This window comes from Mytilus californianus, unplaced genomic scaffold, assembly GCF_021869535.1.
Source record: "Mytilus californianus isolate M0D057914Y unplaced genomic scaffold, xbMytCali1.0.p SCAF_1, whole genome shotgun sequence".
Taxonomy (NCBI): Eukaryota; Metazoa; Mollusca; class Bivalvia; order Mytilida; family Mytilidae; genus Mytilus; species Mytilus californianus.
Genome location: NW_026262581.1, coordinates 26,307,220 through 26,333,340, shown reverse-complemented (window position 1 = coordinate 26,333,340; position 26,121 = coordinate 26,307,220). Strand labels below are relative to the sequence as shown.

Below are 26,121 nucleotides of genomic sequence, written 5' to 3'. Positions count from 1 at the left end.
TATTAAGTCAGGAATTTCGTTATCCCAAATCACTTACAACATTTACTAAATTCTTCCATTACAAAGATTTGTATTGAAAGTTTGGCTGTAGAAAACTTATTTCTAACGGAATAGCACATCCTTTTACTGTGATGTTGTTTACCGAGCAATTTTTAATTATATACAATCCTGTTAACTTATCAATAGTTTGAATAAACTTATTATAAAGGTTGCCAATTCAACACTGTAATTAGATCTATGAATATTGTTTGTATAGGTATAAATATTGATTTTGTTATCAGTTAATGTCTGTTCTGGGTTTTTGTTACTTGTTTTCTGTCTTGTATTGATCTGATGAGTTAATAGATATAAGAAGATGTGGTATGAGTGCCAATGAGACAACTCTCCATCCAAGTCAAAATTTATAAAAGTAAACCATTATAAGTCAAAGCCCTTTTCAACTGATTTTTATAGTTTGTTCATATGTTGTGCTGTTACACCAATGTTCAAGGTTAAGGGAGGGTTGGGCACCTGCAAACATGTTTAACCCTTCATATTCTATATGTGTCTGTCCCAAGGCAGGAGCCTGTAAATGAGTGGTTGTTGTTTATTGCTGTTTCTCATATTTGTTTTTTCCTTTTATAGTTTTGTATAGTTTGTTCATATTGTGTTGTGCCATTGCACTATTGTCCCAGGTTAAGGGGTTGGAAAGCGCCAGCAAATATGTTTAACTCTGCCACATTCTTTATTTGCCTATCACAAGTTAGGAGCCTGTAGTTCAGAGGTTGTCATTGGTTCATTTCTGTCATATTTGTTTTTCTTAAATTGTTTTTTTACAAATTAGGCCGTTTCTCAATTGAATTGTTACATATTTTTCATGTCAGGGACTTTTATAGCCGACTATACAGTATGGGTTTTTCTCATTGATGAAAGCCATACTGTTGCCAACAATTGCTTACATCCACTTCATTTGAACTTTTGAGGATAGTTGTCTCATTGGCAATCATACCACATCTCCTTATTTTTATATTATTTCAAATCTGGTTTCATGCAATATTGGATCATAACCAAATCGTCCTGCACTAGAGACCAACACACTATCATCAAAAGTTTTAAATATTGTATTTTGTTTCAAATAAAAAACAAATGTAAGATAAATAAATTTCAATATCACAACAATTTATAAACACCAGTGAAAGATAAAAAAAACTTTCACAAAAATTCTATTTTTATCACAATACATAAAATGCATTTTTAGTAAGAATGCTACTTGTGTTTCCTCCAAGTGCAAGTAGAAGAATATAACACATTTTCAGTTTGTAAATTAAAATTGAAGTGTACTATCACCTTGCTATAGTTACATATGAAACCTGCCATACTAAGATCAATGGCTAGAAATCATGATTGTTTTGGCTTTTCTGAACACTTATGCTATGTCTATTTGACCTGGCTTAGTCATGTTAGTTTAAAGTCCATCCAAATTTAATCATATACAACATTTCCTCCTTCCTTTTGAATCATTGTCCTCATTTATTTAATAATGATATAAGTATTGTTCTTCCTCTAACAAAGCACTGTCTTGGCCAGCGCCATCGTCCTCTCTTTTCTTTTGTTTTGGTGGTTCGGATCTGAACACAAGTTTCCTTCCAGTCTGAAATATAAACATACGAATTGTATATGATCTTAAAGCAGACTTTCAATAAATATAGAACCAAATCTTCTATGTGCTTGAAACTTTGCAGTGTTTAATATTTAACTTTTTCAAAACAAGATACATCTATTAAACTTTGGAATAAGCAGCATCTAAATTTAACACAGTAAACAATTTTCTAGAGGACCAAGAAGTTAGATAGAAATATTTGTGCAAAAAAATTACAGATCTCTAATATGTTTATAAGATATTATGTGCTCTAGAAAAGTGTGCTAATCTCTTTATTGTGATTGAACAAGAGGATAAAATGGAAGTAAAAATATCAATACATTCAGCAGGACCTGCATACGGAGTATATATCTCCCAATTGATACAATATTCCCGGGCTTGTATTTCCTATCATGATTTCCTTGATAGAGGGTTGCTGCTCAGAAGGAAGCTATTAAACCAAGAGTTCCAATGGTGAAGTTGAAATCTTCCAATCGTAAATTTTACGGACACCATCACGAGTTGGTTGACCGTTATGGAATAACCGTTTCACAGTTGATATCGGATATGTTCCTTATGTCGTAATTACAATCCACTTCCTTTTACACCACAAATGTGACTTACTGAATTAGACTATTTACCGGATTTGTAATAACATGAGCAACACCATGGGTGCCACATGTGGAGCAGGATCTGCTTACCCTTCCGAAGCACCTGAGATCACCCCTAGTTTTTGGTGGGGTTCGTGTTGCTTAGTTTTTAGTTTTCTATGTTGAGTCTTGTGTACTATTATTTGTCTGTCTGTCTTTTTGTTTTTTAGCCATGGCATTGTCAGTTTATTTTAGATCTATGAGTTTGTCTGTCCCTCTGGTATCTTTCGCCCCTCTTCAATGAAGTGTAAAAAACTCTAATTTACATTCAAAATTTATGTTATGTGATACCAAGTGCCTCAAAATGGTAAGCAAATACCTGCTAGTATTGCAAAATTCTACGTGAAGTCATACTATTTAGATTTCAGTCAGTACTATGAAAGAAATAGTACCGTGTATTTTTTTCAGATATACTGGTAGTTCTGAGTGATATTACAGAGTTGATATAGTTCTCTTATCATATTTACCTGCTTCTTTGGTTCAGCTCTTGCTCTTTCCATGGCCTTTCTAACCCTTTCTTCTTGCTTTAATCTTTGTTCTTCCATCTTTTCCTCTCTCATTTTTAATCTTCTTTCTTTTTCTTTAGCCTTTAAAAATTAAGAAACAAATTAAATGCAATATACACATGATTATATGGTGTAAGAATAACTTAACAGACTACTTTTAAAAAAAATCAAAATGGTGAGTTAAACAATGTTCCAATTAGCACTAATAATTCTGAAATTTTCTAAAACAATGTTGCACATACAAAAACCGTACAAGTATTTAAGTTTTTAGTCAAATTAAATATGTGCATCAGCATTACCCAAAATTATATACTTCAAAGATAAACATTATTGTACAAGCCATTTTTTGGCAAAACATTTTGTGGTGAGCTTGTTACTTAGATCAAAATCTTTAATGGAAAATCTCAAAATTAGCAAAATTTTGACACTTTTTATATATATATAGTTCTTCATAAATTTCAAAAGTCTAAAGGCCTGAAAAACAATAGTCAAATATTGTATTACTAATGTCAGAAAAATTAACACCATGTGAATGTGCAAAGGATATCATTTGACAGATTTATAAAACACCTTTGAAATATCAAGCTAAAAATCAAACTTTCAACTTAAATTTACAAACTTTAGTGTGTAACAAATATAGAATATATATCCTCACCTTTTCTGCAGCTTCTACTTTGTCTGCTGGCATTGTTTCTATCTGTTCTAACAATCCTACTAACTGGTTTTCTAAATTTGTTAACATTTGTAATGTACTGAAGAACAAAATAAAAACATTTGTATCATATAAAATTGAGAATGGAAATGGGGAATATGTCAAAGAGACAACAATCCGACCAAAGAGCAGAAAACAGCCGAAGGCCACCAATGGGTCTTCAATGCAGTGAGAAAATCCCGCACCCAGAGGTGGTCCTCAGCTGGCCCCTAAATAAAATTGTGTGGTAGTGAAAATGGACATCACACTAAACTCCAAAACATATAAATGAACTCAAATTAAAAAACATACTAGACTAACAAAGGCCAGAGGCTCCTGACTTGGGACAGGCGCAAAAATGCGGCGGGGTTTAACATGTTTTGTGAGATCTCAACCCTCCCCTATACTTCTAGCCAATGTAGAATAAAGAAACACATAGCAATACGCACAGTAAAACTCAAGTATTTTGGTAAAGTGAAATTTGAATTAAACAATAAACATATCCATCAACCCACAAGTTTTGTTGGTCAAACCAAAGAATTAATCACGTGATCAGATAAAATTTTGTCGACTGCTAAGCTTCAAGGTTCACAGTGAAATACCGTACTTGTCATAACAATTTTGTTACTATTTTGGAATATCTAAAAATTCAATGTTTACTTAAAAGACATGGAAGTGAACTTTCAATAACACTATATGTAAAAGTGTCAACCATGAATAAAAGATTGATTGATTGTTGTTTGCTTCACATCCAGTGGCAAATATTTCATGCTTGTTCAGGATGAACTAATAAAAGAAGTAGATTGTGAGGTAAACTTCAATGAAACTGCCTCACAAAAAGAACAATATAACTCAAAACTGAAATTTCTTGTTTCATTTTGTTTGAATTAAAGGTAAACAAAATGATACAAGAAATTTCAGCACAACTGATGACTTGACTTTTCAAGTTCATGACTGATCTTTTACACTTTAAGTTCACAGTATAAATCATTTGTAGCTTGTTTTTTTTGGTTGTAAGCATATTCCTTAAATTACAACTATGAAATTTTAATTCCCTTAATAATTTTCTAATTCATGACCTGCTACCAATAAGTACAGGTTACATGTTATAGACTTCTGATCCATATGAAATATGTACAATTTCAGCTGGAGTTTGAATTTCTTAACCAGGTTGTTTGCTTAATTTCTAATGGAAAGATTTCATAGGCTAGTTCAGGGCGAGAACAAATAAACAATGAATACAAACTGCAAAATGATTTGACTGGGATGAAGGGCACAAAAGTTGCACTATCACTGGGAAAAAAGGGTACTGTGGATTCATTTTTTTTCGTTGGATACCAATTTTCGTGGATTTCGTGGTTACAGGTGAACCACGAAATTAAATGTTCCTGAATGACAAATTTGCTATAGGCTTGTATGTAGACTGCATCAAAACCACGAAATTAAATATCCACGAACATGCAAGTTTTCCTTTATCCACGAAAATTGGTACCCACGAAAATAAATGAATCCACAGCATGTTGGATAGAGATAGTAATCTAGATCATGCAATGCAGACCAACTACAAACTTATCAGAGTTGTTGTATGGGTTCTTCAATGTGCAGAGAGTGTCACACTTTCTCAACACAAAGCATCAGATTTTAACCCCTTTCAGATGTGCATTGGTTTGAACTTGCGTATGGATTTAAGAAAGTTGAATTTTCGATATTTATTCTATTTTCTTAATTTCATATATATGTACATGTGCTTTCAATAAACATATAGTGCAATATGCAGTTTTCAGTTTGAGGACTCTCTAAAGGACTTGTGATTTGTACCTTCTGAATGTAGGTTAACCTTACCTAATTTGTGCTTCATTGTCTCCTATACATGTTTTATATACGTCTTCTACTTTTCTATTTAATTCTAGTAACATTTTCTCCTGGTCTTCCTGTTTGAATTCTCCAAATGAAAACATTCTGAAAATGGAGTATAAATTTACATTAGTCAATACAGAAAATAAATTAAATAATAAAAAAAGTATTCATTTGGGACTAGCTAAGTTATAAACCTGAATAAAAATATCAGTGTTTAACAATTTTTTTTTCTCAGAAAATGACAGAAAAAAAATAAAACTTTTTCCTATGAGGCTTGGAAACTTGGGAGATGTTTACAGATGAACAGAAAAAGTGATATTTTTCTGACTTTGATCATAGAATGTTTTTATTCTTTAGCTAACAAGAGTGCACATGCTGAAATGTCTATCCTTCTTTATTAATCATTGATATGATGTTGATAGTCCTAAATAAAAAGCTTTATTACAACCGTCACATAAACTTAACATTAACCACAAGAGTGCACACGCTGAAATGTCTCGCCTTCTTTACTAATCATTGATATTATGTTGATAGTCCTAAATATAAAGCTTTATTACAACTGTCACATAAACTTAACATTAACCAAGTAAACTAAACATTGACCAATGAACCATGAAAATGAGGTCAAGGTCAGATGAACCATGCTAGGCAGGCATGTACAGCTAACAATTCTTCCATACAACAAATATAGTTGACCTATTGCTTACAGTTTAAGAAAAACAGACGAAAACACAAAAACTTAACACTGAGCAATGAACCTTGAAAATGAGGTCAAGGTCAAATAAAACCTGCGTGACTGACATATAGATCATAAAATATTTCCATACACCAAATATAGTTGAACTATTGCATATAGTATTAGAAAAAAAGACCAAAACTCAAAAACTTAACTTTGACCACTGAACCATGAAAATGAGGTCAAGGTAAGATGACACCTGCCAGCTAGACATGTACACCTTACAATCATTCCATACACCAAATATAGCTGACCTATTGCATGCAGTATTAGAAAAAAAGACCAAAACTCAAAAACTTAACTTTGACCACTGAACCATGAAAATGAGGTCAAGGTCAGATGACACCTGCCAGCTAGACATGTACACCTTACAATCATTCCATACACCAAATATAGTAGACCTATTGCATACAGTATAAGAAAAACAGACCAAAACACAAAAACTTAACTATAACCACTGAACCATGAAAATGAGGTCAAGGTCAGATGACACCTGCCAGTTGGACATGTACACCTTACAGTCCTTCCATACACCGAATATACTAAACCTATTGCTTATAGTATCTGAGATATGGACTTGACCACGAAAACTTAACCTTGTTCACTGATCCATGAAATGAGGTCGAGGTCAAGTGAAAACTGTCTGACGGGCATGAGGACCTTGCAAGGTACGCACATACCAAATATAGTTATCCTATTACTTATAATAAGAGAGAATTTAACATTACAAAAAATCTGAACTTTTTTTTCAAGTAGTCACTGAACCATGAAAATGAGGTCAAGGACATTGGACATGTGACTGACGGAAACTTCGTAACATGAGGCATCCATATACAAAGTATGAAGCATCCAGGTCTTCCATCTTCTAAAATATAAAGCTTTTAAGAAGTTAGCTAACGCCGCCGCCGCCGCCGTAGCCGCCGCCGCCGCCGCCGCCGGATCGCTATCCCTATGTCGAGCTTTCTGCGACAAAAGTCGCAGGCTCGACAAAAAAACTAAACATTGACCAATGAACCATGAAAATGAGGTCAAGGTCAGATGAACCATGCCAGGCAGACATGTACAGCTAACAATTCTTCCATACAACAAATATAGTTGACCTATTGCTTATAGTTTAAGAAAAACAGACCACAACACAAAAACTTAACACTGAGCAATGAACCGTGAAAATGAGGTCAAGGTCAAATAAAACCTGTGCGACCGACATATAGATCATAAAATATTTCCATATACCAAATATAGTTGACCTATTGCATATAGTATTAGAAAAAAAGACCAAAACTCAAAAACTTAACTTTGACCACTGAACCATGAAAATGAGGTCAAGGTCAGATGAAACCTGCCAGCTAGACATGTACACCTTACTATCATTCCATACACCAAATATAGTAGACCTATTGCATACAGTATAAGAAAAACAGACCAAAACACAAAAACTTAACTATAACCACTGAACCATGAAAATGGGGTCAAGGTCAGATGACACCTGCCAGTTGGACATGTACACCTTATAGTCCTTCCATACACCGAATATACAAGACCTATTGCTTATAGTATCTGAGATATGGACTTGACCACCAAAACTTAACCTTGTTCACTGATCCATGAAATGAGGTTGAGGTCAAGTGAAAACTGTCTGACGGGGATGAGGACCTTGTAAGGTACGCACATACCAAATATAGTTATCCTATTACTTATAATAAGAGAGAATTAAACGTAACAAAAAATCTGAACTTTTTTTTCAAGTAGTCACTGAACCATGAAAATGAGGTCAAGGACATTGGACATGTGACTGACGGAAACTTCGTAACATGAGGCATCTATATACAAAGTATGAAGCATCCAGGTCTTCTAGCTTCTAAAATATAAAGCTTTTAAAAAGTTAGCTAACGCCGCCGCCACCGGATCACTATCCCTATGTCGAGCTTTCTGCAACAAAAGTCGCAGGCTCGACAAAAATGACAACAATAATAGCCATCAAAATGTCAACACAAAAATGTATTTATTTTCAATCCTAAATGAGCTTCAGATTATGAAGACAAGTGATGTGACATGAAATTGACATGATACAATATATCACCTTGTTACATTATTTAGGAAATAGACAACTGACAACATAAAGTATATAATTTGATTCAAGGATTGGAAAAAGTTGATAACCACATACAGGACAAACAAGGTGATTCAGTTAAAAATCACTGTTGCAGGTGTTGAGTAAATCAGGGTGATTGCTGGTGATTTTGAGGGACATCTTCTGAATTATGACCATGTTATATACTACCTATGTAATAAATAGATATTTCAGAGAGAATAACAACAATCACCTGCATTCACTGTGAAAATTCACCACAAAGAGTGATTTTTAACTTTATCATCTTGTCTGTACTCCTGCGAATTCATTATTACCCATGGGATACCAATTTTCGTGGATTTCGTGCTTAAAGGTGAACCACAAATTTAAATATTCATTGAAAATTTTTTTTTTATATACCTGTATGCAGACTTTGCAAAACCAAAAATCCACAAAGTACAATTTTTCCACAATCCACGAAAATTGGTAATTGTACCCTTGATAATAAATGAATCTACAGTAACTCCTCTCCCATGAATTAAAACATAACATCCAGCTTCAGCAAAATACATTGTTTTTTTTTCTTTGTGACAACTAATTATTTAAGTGAATATGTTTCAACCTATTACCATGATTGCTTTCTTTTTTTAACTGGTTAGATGTACTTTTATCTTATTAAGGCATTGAAAAAAATCATAGCAGCTTAACTTAAATTTACAATGAAACTGTGGTAAAATAAACTTATAAAATTATCTTTAAATGAGACATAGATATATACACTGATGTTCAGTGGTTGTCTTTTGTTGATGTGGTTCATAAATGTTTCTCGTTTCTCGTTTTTTTATATAAATTAGACCGTTGGTTTTCTTGTTTGAATGGTTTTACACTAGTCATTTTTGGGGCCCTTTATAGCTTGCTGTTTGAAGGCCGTTCTTTGACCTATAATGGTTTACTTTTACAAATTGTGACTTGGATGGAGAGTTGTCTCATTGGCACTCATGCCACATCTTCTTATATCTATATACAGCAATATTTTTTTTTCTGAAATTACAATGCATTTGATTGGTAGCTAGAGAATATATGTAAGGTTAAACATTTCACGCTTACCATAAAATAAGATGAATACCTTTATAAATGGATGCAATTCAACTCATCATAAGCTTAAATTTCAAACAACTTAAAATAATGATTTCGGATTTCATATAATACATTTCATTCATAAAATATGAAACATTAGGTTTAAAGTACAGATGGCCCTTTAACGTCCAACATTTCAAGAATCTATCAGAGGTATAGAATCACTGTTACTTCCATAATGTACCCTTTAATATATAAAATTATAAATAAGTCAAGTTAACCAACACCTTCTGGTGGTACAAGCTGGTAGAGTTATCAGGATGGACACTGCAGTATGCTGCAGTTGTCTTAAAACCTCATAAATCAAAACTATAAAAAGACAACAACATCCTTGTTACTGCAAGGAAATTATTATATTGTGGTCAAAATGTTCCCCCAGATGAACCACGTTTTATGTACTTCAGTGTATTTTACTATCCAATATTGTCCTGATGAAGCCACTCTAGTGGTGAAACATGTCGACCACAATTAAATAATTTCCTTGCCATACCCAGGATGTTGTTTTTTTATAGTTTGGATATAATAAATGTTTAGTTTTAATATCAATATTATCAATGTATTGTTTAACCTTAAATACTGTAAATTCAGAAATTATTGCATGCATTTATTAACTTGATTGTTAACATTGGACTAAAATGTGAGATTAGTTATCACTATTTCATAAATAATGCATATAAATAATGCAGTCAAAATTTAAACATGCAAGTTTTTATTTTTTTCGATAACGATATCATATAATTGCAATTTTCACAATGAGAAAAAAGTTGCAAAATGTTTTGAATTTACAATACTTGAATATTACTTTAAATACAAATTAATAATGTACTTCCATCAACCAAGAAGCAACAATCATCACTGTTTAACATTTTTATATGTTTGCCTTAAAAAACATATATATCATATTTTTTTTATTTAATATATAATTCAAACCAAAATACACTATCAAACATGTATGATTCAATCTGATTGGTTGAACAATATTGTAATGGTATTTTCACGGAATGTACTAGAAAAAATTTGAGTAGATAAAAACTAAAGTTTACCAGTTGCAACATTCTTTGCTTCAACAGTAAAGTTTTAATTAATATGAAAAAGAGAAAAATAAATAAAAGAATTTTTTTTTGGAAAAACTAATTTTTTTTAAAAGATTTAAATTCAAATAACTATGTTAAAGTCAAAATAACTAATGGTATTCTGACTAATTGTCAGAATGCATTATTTGAGACAATAAAATTACATATCGACATTTTCAGCAATTATTTCATTCCAATACACTTATTTTTTTAATTTGACTGTGCATGATAATCTTCAAACATGTTTCATAAAAAACAATTTGGATGAAAACCTTGAAATTATCCATTTTTTTTTCTGATTCACAAGTTTGAGTGTTTGATAGTGTATCAAAGTCTAAACATTTTATTTATTAGGATATATTGAGGTAGATTCTTTTCAGGATTTAAGTTTAATTCAATTTCAGAACTTTAACATTAAATGTATGTTTCAAACTTAATATTTTAGTCTCTGAATCAGTATTTAAAACAATATCACACATTTTTAATTTCAATTAAACCTCTATTCATATTCAGTATCAAGAAGAATAAGTTTTTAGCCTCTGAATCTGTATTCAAAAAATTATCATAATTTTTCAATTTCAATTAAACCTTTATTGATATTCAGTATCAAGAAAAATAAGTAACAATTTATCATATAATAAAAAAAAAACAGATATACTTTAAACAGAATAGATATAAAAGGGGAATAAAATATAATTAATGAGTGAATATTCCTGAAAAGTTTCTAAAATGTTTAAATTTCCTTTATATTTTTACCCCCATTCATCTGCTGTAGTTTTCACATCACTAATATATAAAGAATAAAATAACAAATTGACTAATTATAAAAAGCAAGGAATACATTACTTATACATAATAAGAACCCGTTTCATATTCCTACAGGGATAAACATTATATAAGGAGTTCAAAGGTCAAATTTATTGTATGCAGAGTCCAAAAGTTAGATATTAACTTTAACAGGTAAAATAGTTTAACTGCATATTTTTAGGGTCCGTGTCTCATGCTTAGGTTCAATAAGTGCATAATCTTAACATGCTATACATTAACATTACCATGCTCCCATATAACAGAACAGGGGTCATATGGATAATACAATATAATCATTAAAATAGTCAGCTCAACTATGCATCAACTATGCAGTCAAGACCTTCCTTTTAAAATATTGAATCTTGTATCCTTTTAAAATATTGAATCTTGTATCCTTTTAGAATATTGAATCTTGTATCCTTTTAAAACATTGAATCTTGTATCCTTTTACAATATTGAATCTTGTATCCTTTTAAAACATTGAATCTTGTATCCTTTAAAATATTGAATCTTGTATCCTTTTAAAATATAGAATCTTGTATCCTTTTAGATTATTGAATCTTGTATGTTTCAATTATGGCATATTAACATAATTTAAGGTATATTTAAAGTGACTTGAATCAAGTACCAGGATCTTTGCATTATAAAGCAAAAGGAATTTATTTAAGCATTTTCAAAATTTTTTAATGACATATGATAAAATTCAAATTGAGTTGACCAGTTCCAGGAAAAACTGGTTAACACAGAAATTGTTTTTGCTGTCACATGATTTTTTTCACAAGAAGAAACCAGAAATGCATATTTTCATTAAATCTGTATTATTTCAAAATGTGTTCAGTGGTCACATCTAGTCAAGTTCAGGTTGTTTCAGCTTCTTATAAAAAGTTCCATGGATGGTGATGAATTGATTGATTGTTGTTTGTTTAACATTCACTGGTAAATTTCATGCATATTCAGGATGACTGTTGATCAAGCTTTTTGGGAAGCAAATTTCTTGATAGCAATTCCCTATTTTCTAATTCAAGTTAAGTTAGACAATTTCCAGATGATAAAGAATTTTTTACTCTTTTTATCATTTTCCAAAATAGTTTTAGAGTAGTCCTTACCACTAAATATTTCTATTCATTCTATAAAATTTCATACATATAATTTCATATATAGTTAAGAACTATTTTATCAACTAAAATTCATAGTGAGAAATTTATATCTATCTACCCAAAAGGGAGACAATTCATGCAAATACTGAAGACATGCATGGGAGACAACTTTTTGAAAATGAAAATAGGGAATAAAGGATGATAGCTTGGAGGAAAGCTTGAAGGAGGTGTGTTTGATTTTCTTTTGGTGTATATGTGTAATTACTTAGTTGATATGTGATCAGTAAGACTTAACTTACTTGTCTTCAAAATAACTGCATCCAGATTGTCAAATGTAAATTTTAACTTATTAGTTCACATTTGTACATTAAACTTGACGTTGCACTGGTTCATAACATTTATATAACTAAAGTGGAAATTACTTTATGAGCATAATTTCATTATATCATGAGATAAATGAGTACCTTTTTTATTGTGATAAAAACTGATATATTTGTAAATATACATACTTTGCCCTGATCTTTAAATCTTGTGCTTTGCTTTCTTCCCTTTTGATTTGATTAGTTAGTTTGCTTATTTGTTCTTTCAATATGGCTGTCTCTTTTTCCCTGAAAGAAAAGAAAGAAAATATAGTTGTTGATTACATAAAATCAAACACGAATATAGTTAAAACACATTAATCTTTTAGTTTAAAAAAATATATCAATATTAAAGTGTTCAAATGCAATAAAAATTTGTCTTGTTATTAAAATTGTTTACCTTCAAAAGCAGGTGTATATATTAGTATACTTGTGTTGACCTTTAACCTAATCCCATTTTTTTTCTCATTGTCTGCTGTTTTAAGAAGATTTTTTTAATTACTGAAAATCCATTGATACTTTGTATAAATGACATCAGTATTGTTCTCATAATTGTTTGAAACTGCATTTCAATTAAGTTTTCAATTTAAATCATACTCAATTATAATAAAGCTGACTATTCTTATATACAAAGACAGTATTTAATTAAACATGGATCGTTTCGTGCTGGTGTTATTTTTGCTTATTTTGTGATCAAGTAAGATGCAAGAAAATTGCTTGCACATAAATACTTTATGTCTAACAAAATACCAATCAAAATTAGTCCCATTAAGAAATAAAATATATAAATGGCTTAACCATGTAAACATTTTCCCCTAACTGTTTTCATTGATCAATGTGCCTTTAAACCCAATTTTACCCAAGTGACCAATAGACCTTTCCTATTAAACATGCACATGAAATCTACTGGTAGGTTGGTCAATAAATACTTACATTTTAACCTTTGTTTGTTTAATATTTGTTTTCATTTCTTCTAAATTTTCTTCTGTTTCTTGACTATTTTGTATTAAAGATAAATTTTGTTCCTCAAGTTCAGCAAAAATATCTAACAGTTGCTGGGGACCAGCGAAGAACAATTCTAGTTCCTACAAAAAAGTAAAAACACTCAATGATCTTTTCCTGTACACCCATTTTTCTTATAAGTGGTTAATTCTAATTTCAATTCCTAAAAAGCTATTTAAAATTTGCATGTGCAGAAACCAGCATTACTTTCTGAAGGCAGAGCTACAGTAAAGTTAACCAAATCAAAGCTTTTATGACTAAGAAATTTTGATTCGATCCATAGGCCAATTTTTGATTGGCTCCTACAAAAATTTACCCTGAAATTATTAGTTACAATAAAACTGGTTAACACTGTACAGGATGGATTCTATACAAAAATGACAATTATAAATGACCATAAACAAATTAAAGAGCTTGGAAAAACTCCTAGAAATTATTTTTTTCATCTTCAAGTAGGTGTCCAATTTCCCATAGTTGAGCTCATTTTTTTAACTGAATTTTAAATTCCAGCTATATCTTTGTCTTACTTAATTTCATTTATTCTAATGACTTTTTCAGTATTTATGAAATTGAAATGCATGACCACATGATTGTATCAAACAATTTTGTATTAATTTTCATTTCTTTAAAATGGCTTCCTTTAAGTCCCAAGACTCAATGGAAGAATTTTTTAAACAATTAACTACTTCTAATGATTTTTTTAGTATTCATGAAATTGAAAGGCATAACTACAAATTAAATAATATCTCAAAATTTTGAGCTGAAAGGACAAAATAGACTCAAATGCAGTCTTTCCTAAAAAATATTGCAGTGATTATATACTTACATCATCATCAGATGATTCCTCTGCTGGTGTGCTGGCAGCCTGCTCAGCTCTACAACATAAACAATAATATATAAATCAGTGGCAGAACCAAGGGGAGAAGAGGGTTATGGCCCCCTATTTTTTTCAACAATATTTCCTACATGTTAACCTCCAGTTTGGAATTATAATCTAAGCATTTTAACAGAGGTAATTTTGAATCAGTAGCTGAAATTTTTGGTGAAATTTACAAGTTTTCAAATGAAAACAGATAAAGTAATCAACAGGACTTCAAACTTCTGCTAGAAACTCATAAAACTTATTAATGCCTGGGAAAATCACAAGCATGGTATCTAAAAATGGCTAAATATTTTAGAGCGAGACTAAGAATATCACAGGTAACTCAAACTAAATAATGTATGAATGGTCTTCTGAAAATGTTACAAGTAATATTCAGAGTCAAGCGAAAGAAATTTAATCCACTTCAAATTATGCATACATGTATTTGTAAAAGAGGCAGAAGATACCAAAGGGAGACAATCAAAACTCATAAGTCTATGAGAGACCAATAAAACTATGTCAAAAAAAGAAAAAAAAGACGAGTAGACATACAACAGTCTTTAAAACACTACATAGAAAACGTAAATCTAAGCATTGTTAACATAGGGACCCGCCAAAATCCAGGAGTGATCTCAGGTACTCCTGAAGGGTATAAGACATCATATAATAAAGTTAATGCTAGTACTGCTTACTTTTTGCTTGCTGAACCAGTTTTTTGTGTCTGAAGTCTTCCAACTGGTGGTTTCTTCCTTCCTTTCAATAAATCAGCAGATTTTTCTCCTGCATCTATGCTACCCTTCTTTTCCTTTTTAGCAGCCTCTCTTTCTTTCTTTTTCTCTTCCCTTCTCTTATCTCTCCTTTTAATTTGTTCTTCTCTTATTTCCTGTTGAAATATTAATAGTGTTAGTTTAAATTAAAAATCAAATTTAATCAACAAAGGGGACATAACTCTATATGGATCAGAAAGATACTGTCAACAGTCAATCCCTGTCTGTGCATTGTGATTCAGAAAATGAAATTAAGTAATGAAACAAAATATCTTTTGCTACATATACATGATGCACTGTCAACTTATGACCAAAACATAAAATATATCAAGAATGTGTCCATAGTACACGGATGCCCCACTCGCACTATCATTTGTCTATGTTTAGTGGACCGTGAAATTGGGGTAAAAACTCTTATTTGACATAAAAATTAGAAAGATCATATCATAGGGAACATGTGTACGGACGGACGAACAGACACACAGACCGAAAAATATAATGCCCATAGGTGGGGCATAAAAAAGTTTCTCAACTGATTGATTATAACCTAATACCAACAATTTTCATAATATAGGAATATTAGTATCTCTGCTGTATTAAAATTGAAAATGGAAAAAAATTTAAATTCAATCACCTACTTTTAATCCTTCACTAGATTTTTTAAACAATAATAATTTGCTTTGGATGGAAAGCATTTAATATCCAACTGAGAAACTTTAAACAACATTTGACAGTATCATACCAATTTGATATTAAATATCAATCCCACTTAGTACCCTCCTTTTGTCAGATTTTTAAAATGATCAATCACATGGTTAAGGTAATGTAAGTTTGTCAGACCAAATCAACCACATACCATTTGTTGAAGAACTGACAACACAATTTTTCTCGTATATAAAATGTATGTCGTAGTTCTAAGTGAGAAGTAAAAATACAGGTTCCAGCCCCGCTTGGGGAGGAAGTAAAGAATCAAATTTACTCTAACATTGTTAGGTTAATTTTCTAGGCACTTTATATATATGTTTATTTTATATAATACAGGAAAGCAGCATATATCAACTTCTAAGTTATTTGTATTAACCAAATATGGGATCCCATCAAACTTGAAAGGCCTCTCTCATTTAGAGGCAGGCATGTTACTATGAGACCAAATTTCACATTGTCAATAAATTATTTGTTATAGCTATAAAAACACTTTGTACTTTAATTTTGGGGTTTAAAAAGGAAAAGTGAAAATGTTATTCTATTTAAAGTCATAGTTGAAACAAACATTATGTTATAAACATCCCAGATTTATATTGCCTTCTCCTTTTAACACATTTTTTAAGTTCAAATACTTGTATTGCAATATCTTCAAAAAACAAATATATCTTGTATATATATGTGCATCCCATTGTGCAAATCTGTGGCATAAGAGTATCCAGATTATTTAAAATAAAACATCTGATATTCTTTTAAAATTTAGCATAAACAGTATCTTAAGTATTAAATAATTTCAATTATAGCAATAATTTATAAACTTTACAAATATGTCATATATGTGCACCCCATCACACAAACCTGTGGTGTAAGAGTATCCAAGAATTTTTTGTACATCTGATATTCTTTTAAAATGTCTTCAAATTTAGAGATCTCTGATTTTATTGTCATTATGTCTGCATTCACTCTCTTTATTTCTTGGACTTTTTCCAGTTTGGATTTGGTTTCATTCTCAGCTCTAGAGAAAATTAAAAAAAATGCTAATAACATTAGAAGTATTCATTTTCCTATCTAACAACGTATCTACATGTTTTGTGAACATAAATTCAAATCACTGCCGACTGTATAAAAATTCAAACATTTTCACTTCACATTTTGGATAAAAATTTAAGTACGAGAATACTTTACTCATAAATCAAATTGTTGAAGTTTCTTAGAAAATTGAAGATTTCAAGTTTTATGAATCCATTCTTTTAATCTTCTTTATATGTAACACTTAAGGGGTATATAACCATTTTATTTGATATTGATAAATACAAAATGAATACCACTGAAAAGACTTCATAAACATCAACACATGTGATTTTCTGCTGTTTACTATTGCCTCAAACTTCATTCACCATTTGCAAGTGTGTAAAAAGAACATACTATAGCAATCCTATATTATGAGACAGGTTTTGAAATGAATAGATGATTTTAGAAAACTAAAACGGTAAACCACATTGAGATATATATACACATAAATTAACAACCATGCTATGGAATGATTCATTTGAACCTACCCGATAACCAAGGTATGAAATAGTCATTTTGTGAACGAAACTAAAGACTCATTATAAAATTTGAATTTTTTTTCAACATAAAAATAATGTGGTTGGGTCTAAAAATATTTTGGTCAACCGATAAAATTGTATAGAGAAAACCTTTTTTGTCTCCATTGAATAGGTAATTTGGAATATTGTGCTCACACTTGTAGCACAAAGTTAAAATATCAAGCATATACTTTGCAATTAATAATTTATGTTTGAATCGTAAAGCAAACATGAGAAAAAGAATTGTTTTTTACTGCTTTTCATCATTTTTTAAATTTTCAATTGTATTACAATCAACATAGAATTACTATAGTATGAACAAATATATATATTGCTCCTCTTGATGTTCAATTCCCTCACAAAATCATTTCTAGGAAATCCAACCTGTGGTGTGACTTTCTCAAGAAATTTCTTGAACAATTTAAATTCTCTGAGGAGGTCTTCATAATTAGATATTTGAGATCTAATTAGACTCATCTCTGTTGAAAATGCTTTAATCATTGCCACCTTCTCTTGTTTTTCTCTCATTTGACCTTCATACCTAAATATATAGGCTTTCACTGAAAACGATTCTTTCAATACATTCATGAAAATATATGCAATCTGATTGATTATTTGGACATGCACAAAAAACCATAAACATTTTCTGTGTACAATTATAGAGTAGTTCATAATCTTGAAAAAAAGCTGTTGTAGTTGAATGACCATTAAACAGAAATTTAAATACTGTAAATTGAGAAATTATTGCGATTTTAGGAAAAGCTACATACAGATATATGTATTTGATATCAGAATGCGAGTTTTTATTATTGCGATACTCAAATAGTCGAATTATTCGCATTAATAAAAACCTTGCAATAATTTCTGAATTTACAGCAATAAGTATTTTGAATAAGTTTCAATATCATAAATCAAATTTTTTCTTGCAGAAAGTTAGTTAACATGATTTTTCTGTAACAGCATTTTGGTTTGTTTTTTTTTTTAGATCAGTTTAACCTACTTACTCTCTAACAGCTTCCACAGAACCAGTGTCATTTTCTTTTAAGAATTCATCAAACATACTGGCATCTTCTTCTAAGTACAATTCTGCCTGTTCTAATTTTTTCTCCTCAGCCTGTGCTATTTCTTCAAGTTTCCTAATTTCGTCTCTTTTAACCCCTAGTGAATACTAGAATACAGACACAACTTTAAAACAAAGCTCAAATGAATGTTTTGTTTAAACTAAATTTTCATAATCATTATAAGAGGCAGGTAGGAGGGGGTGTCATCCCGAATTCCACAAAAAAAATTAAATTGAATATTTGTATAACTGATGACCATGCATTTGTTCCAATTGAAGTACCCACAATCCTGTTCTCCTTTCCTGGTAAATGGTATCACTGCTTTTTTATTTTAAAAAGAATTCTTTAAGATAAGAGTAAATCTAGAATCCAAACAAAAATAAAGGCCTCATTTCTATGTCCTGAAAAAGGTCCTTCCGCCCCTCAGATAGCAATCTGTAGACACATACCAAGACAAGGCATGTCATGTTTAGTACTTATAAAACAGTGATACTGCCTAAATGTTCAATGGCATAAAAACTCCAGAAAAAATTAACATGTTTAATTACTTTTACTGCAAAATTAGAGTCTATTTTTGTTGGTTACTTTATTTTCATTCGGTAGCTACAATGTAAAATGTAATTATTTATCTCTCCTTTAATAGAATGCTATTTTTTGTTGAGCTAGCACTGAGTAGCTGCTACGCAACAGAATAATATACAAAATATGATGTCTATCCTTAAACTCTAACAATCTAAATATAAATACCTGCACTAAAAACATTTCTCTTTTCTTTTGAATATATTCTGCTAATGATTCTTTTTCTACATGTCGGTCTGGAAAGTAAGTATAACAATTGATAAAAACATGAATACACAATCACATTGTAAAAAATTAAGCTTGTAACAAAACTGCAATTCTTTTTAATCAAACATATGACATTCAATAATGAAGCCATAATTTACATAGAACTACTACTGGTAAATCTGACTGTGATATTGATAAAACCAAAATGTTGCCTTGGAAATTGCTTTGTGAATACCAATAGTTTGTAAGTCATTAATTCCTTGTGTACTTTATTTGGTCTTTTAACTTTTTTGATTCAAGCATCACAGAAGAGTCTTTGTAGAGGAAACGAGTGTCTGGAGTACAAAATTATAAGCCTGTTATCTTTGATGAGTTTTTTATTATATAGTTAACTTTTGTATGATTTTGAGAAAAAAAAATTATTTGTATGCCCCATCCATAAGCGACGGCACCGTAGGCATCAGAGGCATTCAGTGGTACCCTTGAACATCTGTCTTTCCGTCTTTCCATCCCATTTTAATTTGTTTTAAGTTTGAGCGGGGCCTTCGTGTCCTCAGACACATTCTTCTTTTATTTTCAGTAAGATTTTGCAATAGCCAATCAATTCATTTCTAACACTAATGAATCCTACCTCTTGTGACAGCTATTGTAAATTGGGGATCGTCTTTAACTGCTACAGCTTTGTCTGAATCCTCTGCCTCCCCATCTTCATCCGAGTCAGCTGGTCTGATCATAGATGCTGTACGGAAATTCACTTTAGAAGCATATGTTGTTTTCTCGTGTACTTTCAATTCTCGCTGTTTCAATCTTTCCTGGAAATAAGATATGTTGTTAACGTTATAGAAATATTATTATGAGGCATGGATGCAGAATTTTCTTTAATCTCAAACATAATTTCTTGAAACAAACAAAAATAATTCAAATTTATTTAGCATAATGCCATATAAATCATATGCACATGCATCAGATCAAATGTCAGAAACAAAATTGGCCGTAAATTTATTCTGTTTAGATTATTAACAAACATATTTCAAATGAAAATTTGTGAAAATCATAATTGGCCAAGTAAAATAGATTGATTTAATTTAGGGATTTTTCTGAGTTCTGTCCAAACAGTTTTTACTTTCTAAGATACCCATTCTATATTGCTAGAATAACAATTATGCAATGCCCTTGCTTCAAAAATTCTTGAGAATGTAAACCAGGATGCCATTTATAATGTCATATATACTGGTTTAACTACAATAAACAATGGCGTTTAAAAAATAATGATAATATTACAACATACCTGTTTCTTTCTCTGTCTTTCTTTGTCTCTAAGGACAAATATGTCAACCTCTGGGGGCATCTTAAAGGGATTTCCTTGTGGAACCATATCATCTATAGAATATTTACATTTTTTTTAACTAGGTTAAACTTTTATACATGTCACATTGATAATACAGCACCCTGATTGCTTATGCATATTGCATTTTAATGGTATTGAAAATTACTGGTCTTAAATCATCTTTTTAAAATTTTTTAGATTGTAACTTCAACCATCAGCAGGTTTCATGTTGACATTTTTGTCAATATCTTAATATTTCTGGTAATATTTTTCCTGTCATTACATTTTGGGTTGCTCAGGAATTTGTTGAATAATGGAAGAAATGCATACAATTATCTATAAAACCAGGTTTAAATTTAATCCACCATTTTCTACATAAGGAAATGCCTGTACCAAGTCAGGAATATGACAGTTGTTTTCCATTCGTTTGATGTGTTTGAGCTTTTGATTTTGCCATTTGATAAGGGACTTTCCGATTTGAATTTTCCTTGGAGTTCGGTATTTTTGGTCATTTCACTTTTTAATGTTTCTAAATTCATAATGTGAATTCCAATTAAAGTAGTACATGTACAATGTACGTACATCTTCATTTACATTTTTTTGCAATCACAACATCATAAAAATTTCTGAATTTACAATAATTTAGTTTGAAAATACACGATAGTTGAAGAAAAAAACTCAATAAGTTTGCATTTTGTGCCAATTTCATAAAAAATATTACCAAAAAGAAAAACGTTGATTGTTGAAGACAATATGGTGACCTCTAGATGATATTTGGTTGCTTATGTTATAGGATTCCTATCTCATTGACCTTTAACCCCAAACCTTCTTTTGTTGTTTTAATTTTCTTTGAAAAAATAGACATTTTATAAAATCACGATATATTCAAGCCCCATGAATATTTCGATTCTAATAGGACAAATACGGCAATTGTTTTGGATCGAAGCGCTCTAGATGAAGGCATTATTTGCCGTTCCCATAAATAAACGCACTATTAAATTGATGTAACAGACCGGAGCAAACTGAATAAATGACATGGTTAAACTATTTACAATAACATATTTAGATAGGTTTGGATGAATCTAAATGATAATTGTACTTATATGTCTTATATGTATACAAAAAATGGCTGATATAACACATTTAAGCATCGTTTGTTTACGTTTCCTTGTTGTGATGATTTTTCGGTTTCACAAGCGTGTATTTTCCTGTAAAATGCTTATATTCTTACGTCATCGTTCTATGACGTCGGGTAGCTCATTCATAAAAAAGCATATGACGCGGGAGTACGATCGGAACAGCCAAAAAATAATATTCATATTTTACCACGGGTGTGTACTCAATGCGTTTGAAGAACGTCATGTTAGAATGAATATTAACCAATTGTAGTTCTTTAAACTTTTTCACAAAAACAATTATAACAAAATTCTATGAAAATGTTTTATACCACTAGTGTAAGATACTTTTAATCATGGAAAGACAGTTTCATAACCTTTTAGAATTGTGCTTTTTTATCTTATGGTTGGGTTACTGTCTCCAAACATTAACAGCAACAATATATTTCTATTGATATTCAAAGCGATTGTTTAAAATCCAACATCGTAACAATTCAAAAAAAAAAATCAAATTTTTTACCTGATAAAACCGATTTGTTAGATCCTGATTTTGCTGAATTAGGGAAAGTAACTCTGCCTGACTGTCTTGAACCATCCTGTCCTACAAGCAAATATTTATAATTTTAATATCAACACAATAACTTTTCATTTATTACTAGTCATTCCATGAAATAAGTCACAACATTATAAAGTAAGGAGATGTGGTACATGTATGATTGCCTATGAGACAACTATCCAATTGATAGATGATGTGTGTCTACTGAAAGTGGACTAAAGAAACCAGAACTTTAGACCATTTCAGATAATTATTGGATTTATACAAATGCATTCTAAATTCTATTGTCCCAAAATTTATATTTTTTCATAATTTGTTCAAGGAAAATGTCTTTATGACCAAAATTCATATAGGAAAGAATTCAAAAAGTGTCATTGAGGTACTTTTTCTTTTATCTATATCCTTAGGCACCAAACATTCATTTTTTGTGGGGGTGGGGGGGGGGCATAATTTATAAATGAATTGTTTTGACACTAAATTTCTTGAAAAACTGTTTTTGAATGAAGTGAATATTCATGTTTCCATTGAAATTTAAGGGGGGGGGGGGGGGGTTAAAAAAATGTCTTGTTCCTGTATTTCATTAAAAATAAGTTTGTTTTTGAATAGACAAATGTACTAAAAAAGAAAAGTTGGCCTGAGAGAAATAAAAAAAACATGTCCCCACCAAAGGATGAATGGTTAGTGTCTTTTCTTATATTGATCTATCCTCATCCCCTGGTCTTTATAGTCAATAAAGAAAGACAAATCTATTTGATATAACCTAATAATAGACTATATTTATGTGTAACATACTCAAATCTTTTCTTGCTTACTGCTTAAATGCTTGAACTAAATAACTACTTACTAGACTTTTTCCCTGAAGCTTCTGTGTCAGGAGAAGGGGCGCCTGTTGGAGAGTCTCCCATTTTGTATTAAATCTGAAATTATACAATATAAAATATGAAGTCATCAGTTTTACTTCCTTGAAATCTCTTTTCCTAGGGGATTTGTTTGTATATTCTTTTGTACTCTGCTCTAAATACAATGTGCATAATACATCATAAACATTTCTTCTTTATATATAGATACAATTTGAGTTTAACTGAAAATCTGATATGAGACTTTGTTACAAACTTGATCTGATCTTATGTTCTGATGTCACATATAATTATAGTATACTGATGTTACTGCTCGATGAAAAAACCTATTTATGAAGTATTATACAGATCAAGAAAATTAGATAATGCAACTTTATTAATTAAAAACTCCATTCATTTTTGCTTCTTTCTGGAGTGACCAATTTCCAGGAAATTTGTATCTTATTACACCAAAATAGCAGGATGTGTCATGAACTGATTTTTTAATTATAGTTGAATCGAGAATATAATTCAAAGGGAGGGAAAAGATCGACGAATATACGGAAATTGGATCATTTACATAGAGATATTTATTTCATAATAATTTATCTAAGAAATGCCATTTCAAAAAAACCTTCTTGATAAACTGACATTAACTGACAAATTTGTTAAAGTTTAATTTCATTTTCTCTTTCAACATGTTCAAGCTTTTACGTTTTTCCATCTTAGGGAAATACACATCCGATGTCAAATTCTAAAGTTAGAACAACGAAAATAGACCTCCACTTTCCATTGGTCGGTGGGAATAACATGTGCGTCAGAAACGCCAGAGTGGTGTCCCGATTGATAACAATAATGACTAAGCAACGCCGTGGCCGCCTGATTGGCCAATATTTTTAAACTTGATCTATTTTTGGTAAAATGGGGAATTCAGTGCGAACAAATGACGAAATATATGCATTGAAGGGGGGCAATCGGACAACCGTGAGTGTCGGACCCTGAATAGAGAATACAATTTCTTGAAAATTGGTACATATATTTTGATTAACGAAAAAGTATGTGAAGACCAATCTTTAGTAGCTTATGATGAATGATTTACATCAGTTGACCTGAGGTCAATAGACATGAAAGATGTCATTGAACAAACAGTTCTTACTGTGAGGTTTCAACACAAGCATTGTAACATATAAATGATATATATTTATCCAGAAAATTCATGAATTTGAAAGTCGTCTATTTAGACTATTAAAATATAATTTGTAACTAATATAACATTCAAGAGATCAGTAGAATACCTGCCTCATATTATTTGAGCAATTTGTAAAGGAGTATCATTCATCGTTTGTACAAATCTATTTATTTTATCTTTATCACTTCAATTTACACCAAATTATTTAAAGTTTCAGCTAGAAAAGTCAAAAGAAGAAAATACTTGCATGATTGAAAAATGCTTTAAGTATTCAAATCAGTTCTTCAAAAAATAATTAATCATGGGAATTTGTACTCTTGTACAAAGCTAAAGTTACCAATTAATGTAAATTCACAGGCTCCCACTGTTTACAATTTCCGTGGTTACAAACTCCGGAAGTAAATTTTTCTGACAAGGGGCAGTAAGCAATATTGACTTCCGAAATGGCTAACTTCATGGATTTCAACGTGCAGATTAGCGAAAAGCAATCTTTAGCCAAAACACTTGCTATGGCAGCAAAACGTAAATATCAGATTTTGATTAAATCAATATACGGTATTATGAAACGTTTACTTCTATGGTAAAAGTTGTGTATTCATGAAATCAATGCCATATTACTCCAGTTCAGTTGCTTTCGAGACAGTTCGGCCTCAGTACCAGTTCGGCCACAGTCGTTTCGGCCACACAACCAGTTCGGCCATAGTCAATTTGGCCACACTATTTCAAATTTTAACATATATTTATGCATCGGTTCAGTTATCCTGACTTAGATTTCTTGAACTCAAATCTTAAATAAAATTTCCCTGAAGTTCCTGGGTCTGAAATGTGTGTCACTCACTGTCAATCGACTGGTATACATTCTAGATTGATATATGCCAGCTTTGTATATCATATTTATAATCAATTCTGTGATTTGAGCTCCTAAACATTCTGCTTAATGCCTAAGGTATTGGGTCTGTTAGCCTTCATATGGTTCAATGACAATGTTGGCTGTCATTTTTAAGGTTCATCATAACAAATGGACAAATATGGCCGTATTTTCACCTCAAAAACTATTCTGTGTACAGACTTACCTGTGCAGTTTGGAAAGTTTTAAGGCCTGGCATCCACTAGATATATAAAAGTTAAATTTATTTTGCATATTAGAAAGATAAAATCTTTTTTTGAATATGATGGGCATTTTTTTTCCTTCCTGCAGAAGGTGTAAAAATTAACAAACACCTGAATTGCATTTGATACTGTCCACTCAGTTACTTCCTTTAACTCACCTACAGATGTGTAGATATCTATTGTCCATGCCAATCAAGGACAATCAATACAATACAAATCAGTTGTTACCTGAGAGGGAGCATCTCAAAGTTATATCCCAACTTAGTTTATTTTTACACCTTCTGCAGGAACGGAAAAAAATGCCCATCATAATCCAAAAAAGATTTTATCTTTCTGATATGCAAAATAAATTTAACTTTTATATATCTAGTTGATGCCACTGGCCTTAAAACTTTCCAAACTGCACAGGTAAGTCTGTACACAGAGTAGTTTTTGAGGTAAAAATATGGCCATATTTGTCCATTTGTTATGATGAACCTTAATTGAAACACATCTTTTTTTATAATAAAAGGTCACGAGTTTATAGATTCATGTATTGATTTTTTTAATGTAAATAAAAAGGTAAACTTTTGTACATAAATCAGGCTGTTAGTTTAATTTTCTCGTTTGAATTGTTT

General features: G+C 30.9%; 2 protein-coding genes across 4 annotated transcripts in view; one reads left to right on the top strand and one right to left on the bottom strand.

The window, feature by feature from the left end:
* Positions 1-1,084: 1,084 nt before the first annotated feature.
* Positions 1,085-24,803, bottom strand: LOC127717958 (cilia- and flagella-associated protein 100-like). 3 transcript variants are annotated; one of them, XM_052223842.1, is made up of 16 exons: positions 24,732-24,803; positions 23,214-23,286; positions 22,334-22,414; positions 20,660-20,751; positions 20,003-20,183; positions 19,333-19,400; positions 18,529-18,692; positions 16,794-16,950; positions 15,159-15,349; positions 14,431-14,479; positions 13,536-13,687; positions 12,753-12,851; positions 5,308-5,424; positions 3,430-3,526; positions 2,736-2,855; positions 1,085-1,630 (listed from the first exon to the last, which is right to left on the bottom strand). In XM_052223842.1, exons 2-16 carry the CDS (start codon positions 23,272-23,274, stop codon positions 1,514-1,516), a joined length of 1,746 nt encoding a protein of 581 aa, XP_052079802.1. In that variant the 5' UTR covers positions 23,275-23,286; positions 24,732-24,803; the 3' UTR covers positions 1,085-1,513. The 3 variants fall into 3 exon arrangements, with proteins under 3 accessions (XP_052079802.1, XP_052079810.1, XP_052079808.1); XM_052223850.1 differs by lacking the exon at positions 16,794-16,950 and adding an exon at positions 17,909-18,065 and having other exon boundaries at positions 24,732-24,797; XM_052223848.1 differs by lacking the exon at positions 24,732-24,803 and adding an exon at positions 24,642-24,663.
* Positions 24,792-26,121, top strand: part of LOC127718045 (ribonuclease P protein subunit p30-like) — a 29,377-nt gene continuing 28,047 nt past the window's right edge. Inside the window, exon 1 of the mRNA XM_052223948.1 lies at positions 24,792-24,916. Coding sequence (XP_052079908.1) covers positions 24,838-24,916 — 79 coding nt within the window. The 5' untranslated portion in view covers positions 24,792-24,837. The remainder of the gene's footprint in view (positions 24,917-26,121) is intronic.

Coding starts and splice junctions, on each gene's coding strand:
- LOC127717958 (XM_052223842.1), bottom strand. CDS start 23,274: ATGGGAGACTCTCCAACAGGCGCCCCTTCTCCTGACACAGAAGCTTCA. Junction 12,852..13,535: donor AAACAAACAAAGGTTAAAAT/GTAAGTATTTAT, acceptor CTTTTCTTTCAG/GGAAAAAGAGACAGCCATAT. Junction 1,631..2,735: donor GAGCTGAACCAAAGAAGCAG/GTAAATATGATA, acceptor TTTATATTTCAG/ACTGGAAGGAAACTTGTGTT.